The 15,457-nt window shown below is 37.8% G+C and overlaps 1 protein-coding gene across 1 annotated transcript in view; it reads right to left on the reverse strand.

The window, feature by feature from the left end:
* LOC141349018 (arf-GAP with Rho-GAP domain, ANK repeat and PH domain-containing protein 1-like) overlaps positions 1 to 15,457 on the reverse strand; it is a 73,356-nt gene that overhangs the window by 34,482 nt on the left and 23,417 nt on the right. Inside the window, exon 3 of the mRNA XM_073863471.1 lies at positions 5,039 to 5,151. Within this exon, the coding sequence (XP_073719572.1) occupies positions 5,039 to 5,151 (113 nt within the window). The remainder of the gene's footprint in view (positions 1 to 5,038; positions 5,152 to 15,457) is intronic.

Here is a 15,457-nt window from a genome sequence, read left to right on the forward strand (position 1 = left end):
GACAACTGTATTTATATGTAGTGTATGAGGCCATAGTTCTCTATGACTACATGTAACACTTTTATTTATGTTTATTTTAATAAAGTGAACAAATGAGATCACTTAAGATATGAATAGGACAATACTTATAAACCAGTAACAACAGGTTTATATTGAATATTTAACTCTGCTGCGTCTTCATATTTTCTCATACATTCAGCTTATTTGTCACACCTGCAAAACTGCACTAGTTGAATGTTTGAAAAGTCACGACTGAATTCATTTTTTGAAATCTTCTGATCTGAACACTTCAACACTTGGGCTGGATATCGATTCAGATGTTCCAGATCGATTCGATTTCGATTCACAGGCTATCAAATCGGTTCGGTTCCGATTCTCGGTCCAATTCTCTACTCGATTTTTATACCCGATTCTCGATTCAACTCAATGAATAAAGACTATATAGAATAGTACATTATATTATAATATATTATAATATAGACTGAATGAATGAATGACAGTCTCGCCTCTCGCTCCTTGGTAACATCGCACAAAGCAAAGAAAGGGTGACATCTAGTGAAGAAGACCAATAATTAGATTAACGTTAATGTTTGCGGAAATAAAATGGGAAAAAAATCAATTTGTAGCTTGTGAGAATCGATTTTGAACCACGGGGGAAAAAAGATTAATCGAAAAATCTATTTTGCCCAGCCCTATTCCACACCAACATAAATTTAGCCTAATTATTAATTAATTTCACTGAAGTAGCTGCGTTTCCATTTTGAAAAATGCTAACTTTAGCCTACTAGCACTGAAACCACGATCCCACCCTCCATTTAAATCGCCATCCAAAGCCACGCCTCCTTCAAAACACATTAACAAGCACAGACCAAAAGCCCATCCAGGTTTGCAGTATAAAGTGAATAACACCATAAACAACTGTTTTAAATCAGAATTAGATACGGCACGTTTTCAGTTGTGTAGACGTAGTAGTTTGCTTGTAATTTGAAAAACATAAATAATGCTACGCTAATTCTAAAGGTACACAAACTACAGAAACAACACGATGTTTCATCAAAATAGACTATCTGAATCCATCGAAATACAATCATATTGCGTACCTACCTTTCCAAAAGAAACACTGCAATGACCATTTCAGACCCGCAGCTCATGGAAAAACAGTAAAGTTACCGATGTTAATTCGGGTGTTTACTCTTTGCTGATCCAGACAATTTTTGCCGTTGTTGTTTCAAAAGATGTCTTTGTTTTTGTGGTTCCTGTGCAGGTTGTCAATTTAGCAGAAAAGTTTGTTTGGCTCTGTTTACAGACAGGAGTTGAGCGCAAATGAACGCGCTGATGATGTCTGCGTGAACAGTGCATGCAAAACACGTTCACAGATGTGTCCAATTATTGCATTCGGTCCAGTGTAAATTTCGTCAGACGAGACGAGACTAAATATGTTCGTCAACGACCTTTTTTCCATGACTAAGACGAGACGATGAAGAGACTACATAGATGTCCAAAAACGCTGATTAAAACTAAATTAACACAAAAAAAGACAAGACTAAGAGATAAAATCTCTCTTCATTTTCGTCTACAATCGTCTCTACTAGAGATAGAATATTCAGCCATTATGTTACGCCTTCAAAATGCACTGAATGAGTTTGCGCTGTTTCTCAAGTAAGCACAGATCTCATACTACTGTTGCTGCCAGCCTGTGGCTGGTGAGAGCAACACGAAACTACATCGAGCAAGAACAAAACACCCATAGATAGCGAACACGAGCGATGACATCATTTGTGAATGTGTTTCTTAAATTAGAAAACCAGACACGTTTAACAAAGTGACATTCAACAAAAATCATTCAACTAGTGTATTTTGTCAGTTGATTATGACATTTAACCAATATTTGAGATGTGTGAAACACTACATAACTGAAATGGTTATCAGAACTAATCTCAGAAAAGTTATTTAAAAAAAAAAGACAAAAATGTTTTAAATAAAACTTGACTAAGATATATTGAGTTTTCTTTCGACTAAAATGACGAGACTTTTAGTCGACTAAAGTGAATGACTGAATATGACTAAAACTAACAAGGACATTTGGCACAAGACTAAGACTAAATTAAAAATAAGTGATAAAATGAACACTAGTTCAATGATTTGTTGAAAATGTTTTGCTCCTATGTCTTTCATAGATGACATAAATTTATAAAAAATACATTTAGACAACTTAACATAGTGTTTGCTATAAATGTCTCTATAAAAACTGAAATATTTCCAGAGACCTGGAAAAAGGCACCCATCTTTAAGTGCGGGAATACCACAGACGTTAGTAACTATCGACCAAAAAGTCTAGTTCCGGTAATGTCAAAAATACTACAAAAAATTGTTTCAGAACAGCTAACTCAATATCTAGAAATGCATCAGTATATACACCCCCAACAGTATGATTTCAGGCAGGACCATTCTAATGAATCAGCCATCTGTGCATTACTGGAAAATATTGTGCAGCCGCTTGATAAAGGAAACATTGTGGGTGTGGTATTCCTGGATTTAAAGAGGGCATTTGATACAGTAAATCATAGTCATCTTATTTCAAAACTGTCATCTAATAACATGTCCAGGGCTCCAGACTAACGTTTTTTACTAGGAGCACAGTGGCCCCCAACTGAAAATTTTAGGGGCGCAATCAGAAAATTTAGGGGCACACAACGTAAAAACAACATGCTAACCAAATATTCACATTTCCACTAATTTCCACTGTATTAGTACTAAATACTTTGATGATAGATGCAGAAAGTACAACGTGCTGTTTCAAATTCAGTGTCATATCACAAAAAAAAAGTTTCTGTCAAATTTACTGGTCGCACATGTGCGACTGGATGTAAAATTCAGTGGTACACTCTCAAATTTTGGTGGCAAAATGCCCCCATTTGGAGGCAGTCTGGAGCCCTGATGTCACATCAGGCACTATCATGGTTCGAGTCTTACTTACAGGGGCGAGAACAACGTGTAGATATTGATCATGTAAAATCTGCCCCATGTAAAATTAAGACCGGAGTCCCTCAGGGAACCATACTGGGGCCTGTTCTCTTCAGCCTGTACGTGAACGAGCTGCCTGAAGTGTGTCCTGAAATTGGCCTTCAAATGTATGCCGATGACACTGTGGTTTATGTGTCTGGCAAAAACCATGTTGTTGTCGGTAGTACACTAACTAGAAGTCTTGAGAAAGTGTCTAATTGGCTAAATAAATCCTGTTTAACACTTAATCTGAGGAAAACTAAATCTATGTTTCTCTATAACAAGAACTCGTACAATAAATGACCTTAACATTCAAGTGAATGGCGAACTCATCGATCACGTAGAACAAGAAAAATACTTAGGAGTGATTTTAGATTCTCAGTTAAATTTTAAAAGTCATATTAAAAACATCAAGAAAAATGAAGGCCAGTATGAACTGTTTCAGAATGATTAGGAGCTGCCCAACATTAGAATGTGCTCATGTTTTTTTTTGAAAACTATGATTCTGTCCCACCTGTCGTACTGCACCACTGTTTGGACCCAGACTAGCCAAACTACCCTAAAGCCTATTGAGAGGCTTTATAACCGTGCTCTAAAAATTTTAGTTAAAAGGCCATTCGATTTCATCATTGTTATATTTTAAATTAATATGAAACTTTGCTAAGTTGGTAATCTCAGATATATAATGTTGTTTTTTAAATGTTTGATTGGCCACTTCGTAAATTTGTTAACAGGCTGGAACCATTACAAAAAATTGTCCCTATTCAAAAAAAAAAAAAAAAAAAAAACATATGAGTAGGGCTGTCACAATGATTAAATAATCGTTTTCAGATCACCGCAATGATTGCACATCTTTTAAAAAACACACGGGGGAGTTGCAGCACCTGTATAAACGAGACAGTATCAGACGGTGCTCCTTTACTGACAGTGTAATGCGATACATTGCAAAGTCGTTCAATACAGTGGAAAACAACGCATTTAAAGAAATGCTGCGAAACTTTGATAAGCAGTATGAACTGCCAGGTAAAGCATACATCTTCAAAAGATTTAATTTTTAATAATCACAACAATGTGTAAAAATTATGTCATGAACGAACAAAAACATTATGAGAATTAAATGTCAAAGCAATAAAACAGAAAATTAATCGTCATAACTTCAAAGCCCTAAACAGGCAATTAATCGTCATAACGTCACAATTTACTAGACAATTAAGCGTCAGCCAAATTTTATAATTGTGACAGCCCTTAATATGAGGAGACTTACAACCAGCATAACTAAAAATGTTTCTGGATCAAATCAGATATCCTTCCTTTAAATTGCGCAAATTGAAAACAAAGCAAAAATATTTTTTTACGCTGGCATGAGGTGTTTTTTCATACAATTTGGAAAAGGTGTATTTCATAAAACTGCAACGGAAATGTTTATTCACATTTTCAGGTCACCTGATACAAGTAAGTCACATAATTATTATTTGAAGATGACCCAGTATATATTAAAACCTCCAGAAACACCTCAATATAGGTCTGCTCCCAAATATAAGAGGCTTTCCTTGCCAATAATATTTGGATAAAGCTCTTACATCTCCTTGATTTAAAATAATCTACTATTCCCTTCAAGAAACACCTATTCATTGCCACTCATATGAGACTTTTTTGGCATTAATGTTTGGAAAATACTCTGGATACTTTGGATTACATCTCCTACGGTTAAAAATAATGCCTAGTGCGGTGGATATGATATTAGTAAACCTACCAACATCAGTCGACGTGATGTTTGGACTAAATTATAATGAGAGGAAAAACTAAGTTTCAGTTGCATATCATCAATTAATGGAAACGCCGTCATTTCGCAATAGTCCTTTGTTGACATTTAAAAAATAACGCTTTTGCGCAAATCTGCAATAGGAATGCAGCTAGTGAAGAAAAATCCATAACTTGTCACACATGCCAACATGAAGTTCACCCACCCTCCCAATTTGTGTAATTTGAAAATTTTGACTTTCCTATTAAGTCATTCAATTAAGAGTCTACTCACTGTTTTTGATGGCTGGCAGTGGGAATGCTTTCCTGGGGCTCTCGCTCGGAGGTTTAGTCCGTGGTGGAATTTCTGGAAAAGGATCAGGATCCGGATGTTCATCCACAGGAATACTGTAGGAGTTGAGTGGAGAACAGACAGAAGTTGACTCATTATTATTCATATAAGACAGAAGACACACACATTCTGCAAAACGTCTTCATTCTGATGAAACATCAGTCAACCCTGATACAGAACTACTGCATCCTGCTGTTTACAAAGAGAGGCCAACACCTGCGCAGAGCACAGCAAGCCTGCGCAGAGGAGAGCACGCCTGCGCAGAGGACAGCCCGTCTGCGCTAACACACAAACATGACTAAAAAAAGGTCATATTTCCCCTTTCCTCATATCCGCTTGAGATCAGACTCATGTGGGTGTTGAAACAATGATTCTTCCTGTGGGCCCCTGAGGTCCAGTTAATAAACCAAAAACAAAAAGAATGTTTCACCCCATTCAAAAACCTTTCCAATGAAACCGCAGGACTCTGTTAGACCTTCAATCTCTGACCTGCCCATACTGATTCAGTTTAATGATGAAACTAAGAAACAAATCTTCAACCAAGAGACAACAAATAATACATACTACAAATTACATACTACACATACACAAACATGGTCATGAATTGGGAAATTATATTTGCTATTACGTAGCAGAGTTTTCTCCACAGTCAGCATTATTGTAGAAGAACAGGGTTTTACCGGAGCAGGTCACTAAATACGGTTGTCTTTCTTCACAAAAACATGTCCAACTAAATAAAGAAGATATGCCGACTGTGCAGTCTGTTATGTATCCCATGTTTATTCGTTCACTACGGGCTCTCACTTGGTGTTTGTAGTCTGTTTACATGATGATAGTGTAGGGGTGAGCGATATGGGGAAAACATCAAATCACGGTAGTTTTGCGATTTTATCACGGTTCTTTTATCATGTTGTTTTTTAAAGACTATTTTGCCATTACTGAGCCTTAATACAGCCATATACTCATTGCCCCCATTTAAAAATTCAGTCCTACAACATACAAAATATGCGCAGACAGTACGCGTACAACAGCGCATGCGCAAGAAAATATTGAGACAGGACACTCCACTACAAACAATTACACAAAGAAAATAGACAACACTATCCTTTTCTCATCTTTTATTTTCACTTCTTCTACGAATAGAAAGCTGTGGAGTATTGTCACCATAATGTTTGATTTATGTTCTTTGTGTTCTTGATGTTTGCTCTAAACTTTGTTTGCAATGGTGGATCGGCTACTTTTCTTCACTTAAGTTATCCTACATTTTTTAAATGTACTGTAAATGTCGCAAATCAGTGCTGCCCTGACAGCCTGGTAGAGTAATAATTTGAATAAGAAATAATTTGTATTGCGTATGTGTCGAACACGGCCACCCCCACATAGCCGTGGTGAGTATACTTTGAAAGCTCAGCGGACGCGTGCGCGCGTGAGCCGAACGCAGAATACAGGTATACACGGCCCTTAACTCGCCTTCATGTTTGTAGCACACTTGATGTAGGCACGATACAACGATATTTCAGAAAAATTGGATCATGGAGACATTTTAATCGTTCACAATCAAATATCGTCATATCGCACACCCCTATGATAGCGTACTTTATGTCAAGTCCTGAAACTCTAATTAATCATTTCTGTTAGATCAAGAAGTACTGAATTTAATTTCGTACTAACATCCGACTTGAAACATCACAGATTTGCCTTAGCCTTGGGGTTTTAACTAGGGATGCTCCGATCGATCGGCCGCCGATCGGTATCGGCCGATAATGGCATTAAATGACTCGATCGGTGCTCGCTAAATCTGCCGATCTCATAAACCGATCTTTCTGTTTACTTTTGTCATCAAAAGGATCCTGAATGCGGTTGTAATTAAAGACATTTTTACGTAGGCGGTGGCTGAACGCAGACAAGCAGCTGTGAGGAAAATAAAAGTTTAAACGCTCTAAACTTTAAGACGCATGCAAATAAGAAACTTTTGGCATGAGGATGCAATTGTCCGTGATAGATATGTGTTGTATACGCTGTTTGATGGGGATGTGAAGACGCCTCGCGCTGTTTACCGAAGCGCGTCCTCATACGCATATCTCTATAAAGGCAAAGAGAGACATACAAATCTGCACGCTGCACATGAGCAACAGGTTGTAAAAATGCTTATGATGCTTTACAACCTGTTGCTCATGTGCAGCGTGCAGATTTGTATGTCTCTCTTTGCCTTTACAGAGATATGCATATGAGGACGCGCTCCGGTAAACAGCGCGAGGCGTCTTCACATCCCCATCAAACAGCGTATACAACACATATCTATCACGGACAATTGCATCCTCATTCCAAAAGTTTCTTATTTGCATGCGTCTTAAAGTTTAGAGCGTTTAAACTTTTATTTTCCTCACAGCTGCTTGTCTGCGTTCAGCCGCCGCCCACACACACAGCAGCCTGTCATCAGTGCACGTGAACAGAGCGATCTCTCTCACGTCTTAAAGCTGCAGACAGTAACCTAATTCATCTCTCAATAAAATCACTCTCTGCTCTTGACTAAAGAATTTTTATACTTCATACGAATGCGTGTATATTTAATGAATACAGTAAAGTCTGTGAAGTGTTTTGTTTTCAGTACTTTTAGGAGACATAAGCCTTTTTAAAGCCATATTAAATTTCTCTTTGCAGAATAAATATTTGTTGTGCTTATTTATTTGAGTCTCTATTAAAACAATAATATACCTAATTACTGCAAGTAATATAACAAAGGCAACATCAGTGGTATTATTTTATTTTAAAAGATTGTAACAGTTAGTCATCAAAAAGCTTGCATATCAGCTTTAAAAAAAATCGGAATCGGTATCGGCCGATCACGAAGATTACAAATCGGTGATCGGTATCGGCTGCAAAAATCCTGATCGGAGCATCCCTAGTTTTAACGTCATTTTCTTTAGGCTCTTTTTTAATTAATAATTTTTATAATGTTTTTAACTGAAATACATATAGGGATGTGCAAAAAATCGCCTGTGATTCTCATGCATGTTTCATCAGTAAAGCCAGTTTCTTGATTAGTATTAAATTGCCATCAGCTGCTTTCAGATGGAGCGGCATTTACTACACAGAGCTGTACTTTATAGAGAAGCTAGGCAAAATCGTGTTCATTATCAAGGAAAATCGACTCCAATAATCTATGCGATTTTGCTTCTCTGTGAACTATGGTTCTGTGTAGGACTGTGCAAAAAATCGACAGCGATTCTCTGGCGTGTTTCATCAGTAAAGCCGGTTCGGGAGATTAGTAGTAAATCGCTATCAGCTGCTTTCAGATGGAGAGGCATTTACTACACAGAACCGTAGTTCACAAAAAGCTAGGCAAAATCGCATAGATTATCGGAGTCGATTTTACTTGATTATAAACTCGATTTTGCCTTGAATTTATGTGAACTACGGTTCTGTGTAGTAAATCCCACTCCATCTGAATGCAGATGATGGTGATTTAAAGGTGACATAGAATGATTGAACGGGGTATTTATCCTTGTTCTGTGATGTGACATGTAAACAAAAATTTTTTAGTTTGGGTCTGTAATGCCTTAGAAGCGTCCTAAAAACCTCTCTCAGATAGCTCTATTAGGGTGGGGGATTTTAAACAAGTGGTTTTGCACCAATTTGGCTCCCCCTACAGGCTAAACTTGCAATCTCATTACTGATTGGCTGACTTTGCTGCCACTCAAAAAATGTAGCCAATTATTTTAAAGTGGAAGGGCAGTTAGATGCCTGTGTTGTCATAAGCATCAGTTTTTCAGATTGGGCTGTTTTCTGGATGACATTTCTAAAAGAGGAATTTCTATGACACTGAGATGTTTAGCATGTTTAGCACTTTTTGTATGTTTGTAAATGCAAGTCGACTACCATTATTCAACAAAGACAAGGTAAAAATGGTTTTTCATTCTCTGTCCCCTTTAATACTAATCACCGAACCGGCTTTACTGATGAAACACGCACAGCCCTCGTTCTGTGTAGTAAATGCGGTTCCATGCATGAGAATCGCTTGGATATTTCGTAATTATAAGCCTTGTGACAAAACGAAAAATACATAAAACTTCAAAAAACGTATGTCATACTTAACATCATTTAAATAGACTAATATTCAATTAGTTGTTTATTATCAAAGTTCAATTCCATTTCTCAAGAACGCAAGTTCACGCATGAAAATACCTGGATGTGTTCTTGATATCGAGGATGCATCGAGTGTAGACTTGCGCACTGAAATTGCTTTACGCCCCAGATTCATTGCGGCAAAATAATGGCGGAGGTCAGGTGACCAACAGGAAGATCTCACACGTCTCAATTCTCACAAGAGCGTTCTGTGTTCTCGCGACCTTCTGAGTTCATTCTTCCAAGGTCGCCTGGCAAGACCGATCTCCACGAGAACGTAAGTCCGGTCTTTGCATTCTTGGAATTGAGAAACAGCCTTTGTTTCTCAATGAATTACGGTGCAGTGCCACTACGTCCAAAAGCCAAGGGACGCTCTCATGCAGAAACTTATGGATTGCAATTTGCAGAAGAAGAACCATTACACACGCAGCTCCAGGAAATTCTGTGGCTTAAGCATATATTTATATCACTATGTTTGACGAGTGTTGCACCTGTTGTGCTCTTGATCAAGGCACTTTACCCTAATTGCTCCCCAGGCGCTGCCCACTGCTCCGGATGTTTGTGTGTTCACGACTTGCAGTGTGTGTGTTCACTACTCACTAGGATGGGTTAAATGCAGAGGTCACATTTCGAGTATGCGTTGCATACATGACAGGCTTGTCACTTTCACTTTTTCAAATGCATGTTATAAACGACTGAAACTAACAGTTATTTCAGATTGATAAGGACTTACTAATAAAAAGCGGTAGTAGATGAAATAGCTGTGCATAATATCGGCTGTGCGATTCAGAATCATTACTGGCCAGGTATTATTAGTGTATATCTGAATTTATCATCCCATTCCTAATAATATATCTGAAAAATGCCCACGTTTACAGAAGATTTCTCTGAGGATTCTTTATAAAATAATACAAATAATACAATGTAGACTATACTGTATCCGAAATTGTTAACCAATCATGCAACACAACTATCATAACAGCGTCTTTCAAAGATAGCATTAAAAATATGACAGAAAATGGACTATGATGATTAAAATGATGATGTTGTTTCGTGATGTACAAATCACGCTAACACTATATGAACAATATAAACCCAGTTAACCAAAGCTTCAATGCAGTAAATAATGTGTCATGTGCACCACTGAGCAGTTCAGAAACTCAGTTTATTCAGTTATTAGATAATATTTCACACATGCACAAACTTCCTCTAACTATTGTAGGATTACAAATTTATAAAATGTAATATCTAGGTTCCAATGTAATAGCATATAAACTGAAAAAGTGATATACATTGTGTTTTACATCTTGAGGTAAAGATTAGGACATTCTACAATCAAGTCAGTCAGCCCAGGTGGTTAAGACATTAACCTTTTGTCTTTATGCTCTTCCTGACCATTGGGAAGAGTGCCAAGTTAAAGGTGATTGCTAAGCTCAAGGCACAACTGTGCCTTTGTCTTTATGCATTTGAAGGTATAGGCGATACAGTAAGGATGATTGGATTAGCACCTATGCATTTGAATGATACTGTTATGCTGATGAGATCAGGGCTATAGCAATTCCCGGTATCGGGCTGATTCCTTGACTGAATTTACATGCTTTGTTTAAAGTTGAGTGCTTTGTATTCCATTTAGGGGACTGCCCCCTAAAATGTGTATAAATGCAATGTAGGGCTACTGTAAGTCAGACTTGGTGACTGCAGCGCCCCGAGCTCTATGCTCTGATTTGAAGATCGCTTTCTGCAATAAAGACTACTGCTCGAGGAAATCCAAGTCTCCTGGTCTTCGATAAAAAGGTTTACAACAGATGGTGCCGTGACCCGGATAGAGCTTCTCATTTCACCAAAAACATCTACAAACATCGCTCCAGACTGATTATTTCAGCTCAACTTTGATTTGGTGAGTGTCACTCTATCAAAAGAACCTCTACAGACCAGTACATGTGGTTAAGTGTTAACAAACAGCTGCAGGTTTCTGTTAACAAATGTTGGTTTACCCTCTGTTTAGGCAGGGAAGATTAGCATAACGTGCTAATATTTGTTTGGTTATCCTCTGTACAGCCAGAGAAGAAGTTTAGTTATCCTCTGTTCAGCCAGAGAAGTTTAGTTATCCTCTGTTCAGTCAGAGAAGAAGTTTGGTTATCCTCTGTTTAGGCAGGGACGATTAGTACCACATGCTAAATTTTGTGTTATCCTCTGTTTAGTCAGAGAAGTTTGGTTTAACCTGTTTATCCCGGATGTATAAGAACACATCCATATGAGAAAGTAGGTAATCCTCTGCTTTGCCAGAGAAGAATTGAGGCTATCATCTACTTTGTAAGGAAGGTTAACAACAGTGATTATCTGAATCAGCATAGAGGAAAATGGTTAAAAGGCATCCTAGACTGACTCCCACAACTGAAGAAGGTGGTCTTGCGACTCCTTTGTGGTCAGATAGCGAATTCAAATCACTGTTAGGAGTGCAAATGGACCTTCTAGTCACTAAGAAAGTTAGACAAGAGCTAACTCAGAAGTATGAAATCCATCCAGACAAGACTTGGTCTGTAGATGAGTGTAAAAGGGTACTAGGAGCATGTATTCGCAAGAACAATGTGAAAGGCATTATCTGCTGCCACAGAGAATTTGGTTTAACGCTAGCTACACAACAGCTTCAGCGTAACTCAGAGCTAGAGGAACAAAACAAAGAGCTCCGTGCTAGAGTATCCTCTTTGACTAAGAAATTGAACCGCAACAAAGCTACAGTAAAAACTGATATGGAAGAAGTTAGTCAGCCTGATATGAATTATCCTGACTTACAAAGTTTCTTTGAAACAGATGTAGCCATCCAATCAGTAGATGATGTGCCTATAAACTCAGTGAAGGTATGTGGCGCTAAAAGAAGAACTCAGGGAATTGAGGAAGTTAAAAGTGTTCCTCTTAACTCTTCTGTTGTCCAAGTAAAAACTGTTACAGAAGCACTAGGACCTAAAGATATAGAGAGATTATCTCAGAACTTACCCTCAGCGCGCACAAATTTTTGTGAATTTAGAAGAGCATTGATCAGCAAAATGCGTCTCTATGACATGTCGTTAGCAGAAGTCACACAGCTAATGTCACAAATTCTAACTGAATCTGAGTTCAACAGTTATGAGTCCGCTGTTGCTTCTGAACTACAACATGCCAGTAAAGGCGATTTAAGAGAAGGTGTTTTAAAGATTCTAAAGAATATCATAGGACCCAAAATCGACTGGTCCAGAATCACTAACTGTGTACAAAGGAAAGAAGAAACTGTGAGTGAATACACTGAAAGGTTTTGTCAGGCAGCTGTAACTTACAGTGGAATAGTTGATGATCCTGAAAATGTGCTAGAGGACAAGGGACCTCTAGTCCGCATCTGGTCAGATGGCCTTGCAGCCGAGTATAGAAAAGCCTTACCATTCCTAGATCTAACTTGGTCTAACAAAACTCTCAGAAGTAACCTAGACAGTTTAGCTACATGGGAAAGAGATGCTGATGTTAAGGCAAAAGTAAGAGTAGCAACAGCTACATTTAACACAAGAAATCAAGAAAATAAATGTCTTAGGAGGGACATCAAATGTCACTACTGCGGGAAGCAAGGGCATTATTTAAAAGAGTGTAGGAGAGGTAAAAAGATACTTGGAGAAATCAACAGTGTTTCTCAGCTCTTACAGAGCCTCCTTACAATACTGAAGCAGCCCCTCTCCTCTACACCCAATCTGTGGGGCAACTTGCTAAGAGTCTAAACATTAAGGCTGTGAGACCTTATTGCTGTATTGAAATTTACAAGGATGAAAGACTCTTATGTAAAGATTCATGCAACAAAAAGGTTGCTATTTTTCCTTTTATGTATAAGTGTGGCTGGGACTGCAATTGTGATTTAAACTGATAATCACTTACCATCACCTCTTAAGAAGAATAGTTTACTCTCACAGCTCTAAATGGTCTTTAGCTACAGGTCCGTAATTTATACTGTCTTATGACGTCTACTATGGCTGATTTTTCTTTAAGGTTTTTAGGGATTTTTTTTACAGTTTAAAAGGGGGATGAGCTCATTTACAATCTAAGATGTTGATAGTTCCCATGTTGACAGGGACAGACTAGGACACACGGACCAGTGAGGAGCCCAGGGAAGATCCGAATGCAATAGGCTTCGGGGGCCAACCCTGCGGTGAAGACTCCCTCATAGGCCTTACCCATTCCACTAGTCCATCCTTACCTCACTGTCCTTTAGGTGTCACAGGAATTAAGAAATAGGGAAAGAAGGAACAATAATAGCAGACTCAGACTGAACCGTTTTTGTTTTTTACAACAAATACTGCTCTTTCGTCTTTTGTTTTCTTTCTTTCTTTAGGCAGATACCCCTTGATGGCTGTCCCAAGACTCATACACACCAACCTCCTTAACTGTGTATGAAGCCACAACCTCTAGAGACAATGAGACCCACTGCCAAGCCAACAGTCACGAAGAAAAAAAATACACAACGCAGAGAAACAAATACGGGAACTTAAGTCATCTCTCAGCATGATCAAGCAAAATTACACCAGATGACTGAAGACAATTCTTTATGGTTTGGAAACCTGTTGGTAAATGTTTAGTTCAACACAACCCATGCCCATCACAAGGAGATGACAGTTCCAACCAAAAAAAAAAAGACTATTACCCGTAGGAACTTCACGGACTCTAGCTGCATGTTTGTTTCTGTGTCAGCATGCAGTTTGTCACTACAGACAATCAACACAGAACCTGTGCCTGTTGCAATCACAGGTTTCAAGAATGAACTTTAAGTGTCTTAAATTGTATTTTGTGAGAGTTATTAGAACTCTCAAAGGGGGAACTGTAGGATTACAAATTTATAAAATGTAATATCTAGGTTCCAATGTAATAGTATGTAAACTGAAAAAGTGATATACATTGTGTTTTACATCTTGAGGTAAAGATTAGGACATTCTACAATCAAGTCAGTCAGCCCAGGTGGTTAAGACATTAACCTTTTGTCTTTATGCTCTTCCTGACCATTGGGAAGAGTTCCAAGTTAAAGGTGATTGCTAAGCTCAAGGCACAACTGTGCCTTTGTCTTTATGCATTTGAAGGTATAGGCGATACAGTAAGGATGATTGGATTAGCACCTATGCATTTGAATGATACTGTTATGCTGATGAGATCAGGGCTATAGCAATTCCCAGTATCGGCTGATTCCTTGACTGAATTTACATGCTTTGTTTAAAGTTGAGTGCTTTGTATTCCATTTAGGGGACTGCCCCCTAAAATGTGTATAAATGCAATGTAGGGCTACTGTAAGTCAGACTTGGTGACTGCAGCGCCCCGAGCTCTATGCTCTGATTTGAAGATCGCTTTCTGCAATAAAGACTACTGCTCGAGGAAATCCAAGTCTCCTGGTCTTCGCTAAAAAGGTTTACAACACTATCAACTGTGTTGCAATAAACATTAACCCCTTCAGACCCTGCAGCCATCCACTGGAACGGACATCACATGTTTTGTGGTTTAAACCAATAAAAATGCTGATCAACCAATCAAAATAATAATCAGGTCTGAAGGGGATAACAACTTCAATTTTTAGATTTCAAAAGTTTGTCATAAATGTAATAGGGTGATTCTCGCGAAACCATTGAAACAGCACGGCACTAATGATTTTAGCTTTAAAATGTGTAATATAGTAACATTAAAAAGCATCAGATTTAACACAATACTGTGTTCTACCTTGCACAATGTGTGATTTCAACATAAGAATTTATAATTGTAAATTTTATCTCATTTTCTGCTGAAATTCTCATTACCGCAATGTGTCCGGCTGTGTTTGAACATGCGTTATGTTGTCATTTAATCAAATTAACACAAAAATATTAAGAAAAAAAATAAATGGATGTTTTGCTAGACTACTTTAGATGACAGAAAAAATATTTACTGAATATTCATGTATAATAATAATGAAGAAAAATTATGAAAATGATGTGTCCATGCCTGATGTTCTCATCCTCCGCAACACTTTTTGAGAACAGTTTAAGCACACATACAGAATTTTTATAAAGTTTGATTTTGAGTGACCAAGCACATGGACCAGTTACTTCAAGATGGCTACCAGGTAAGATCATTTTTTTACAGTTAATTTGAAATATTGTCTCGTCAGAATGCTTACACGACATTTTGATTATCATTACCGCAACAGATGCTTATTAAATGTTAATTTAATTAATAGAAGCATAATACTTTGATTTTAAATGC

This window comes from Misgurnus anguillicaudatus, chromosome 24 (genome assembly GCF_027580225.2).
Source record: "Misgurnus anguillicaudatus chromosome 24, ASM2758022v2, whole genome shotgun sequence".
Lineage (NCBI taxonomy): Eukaryota > Metazoa > Chordata > Actinopteri > Cypriniformes > Cobitidae > Misgurnus > Misgurnus anguillicaudatus.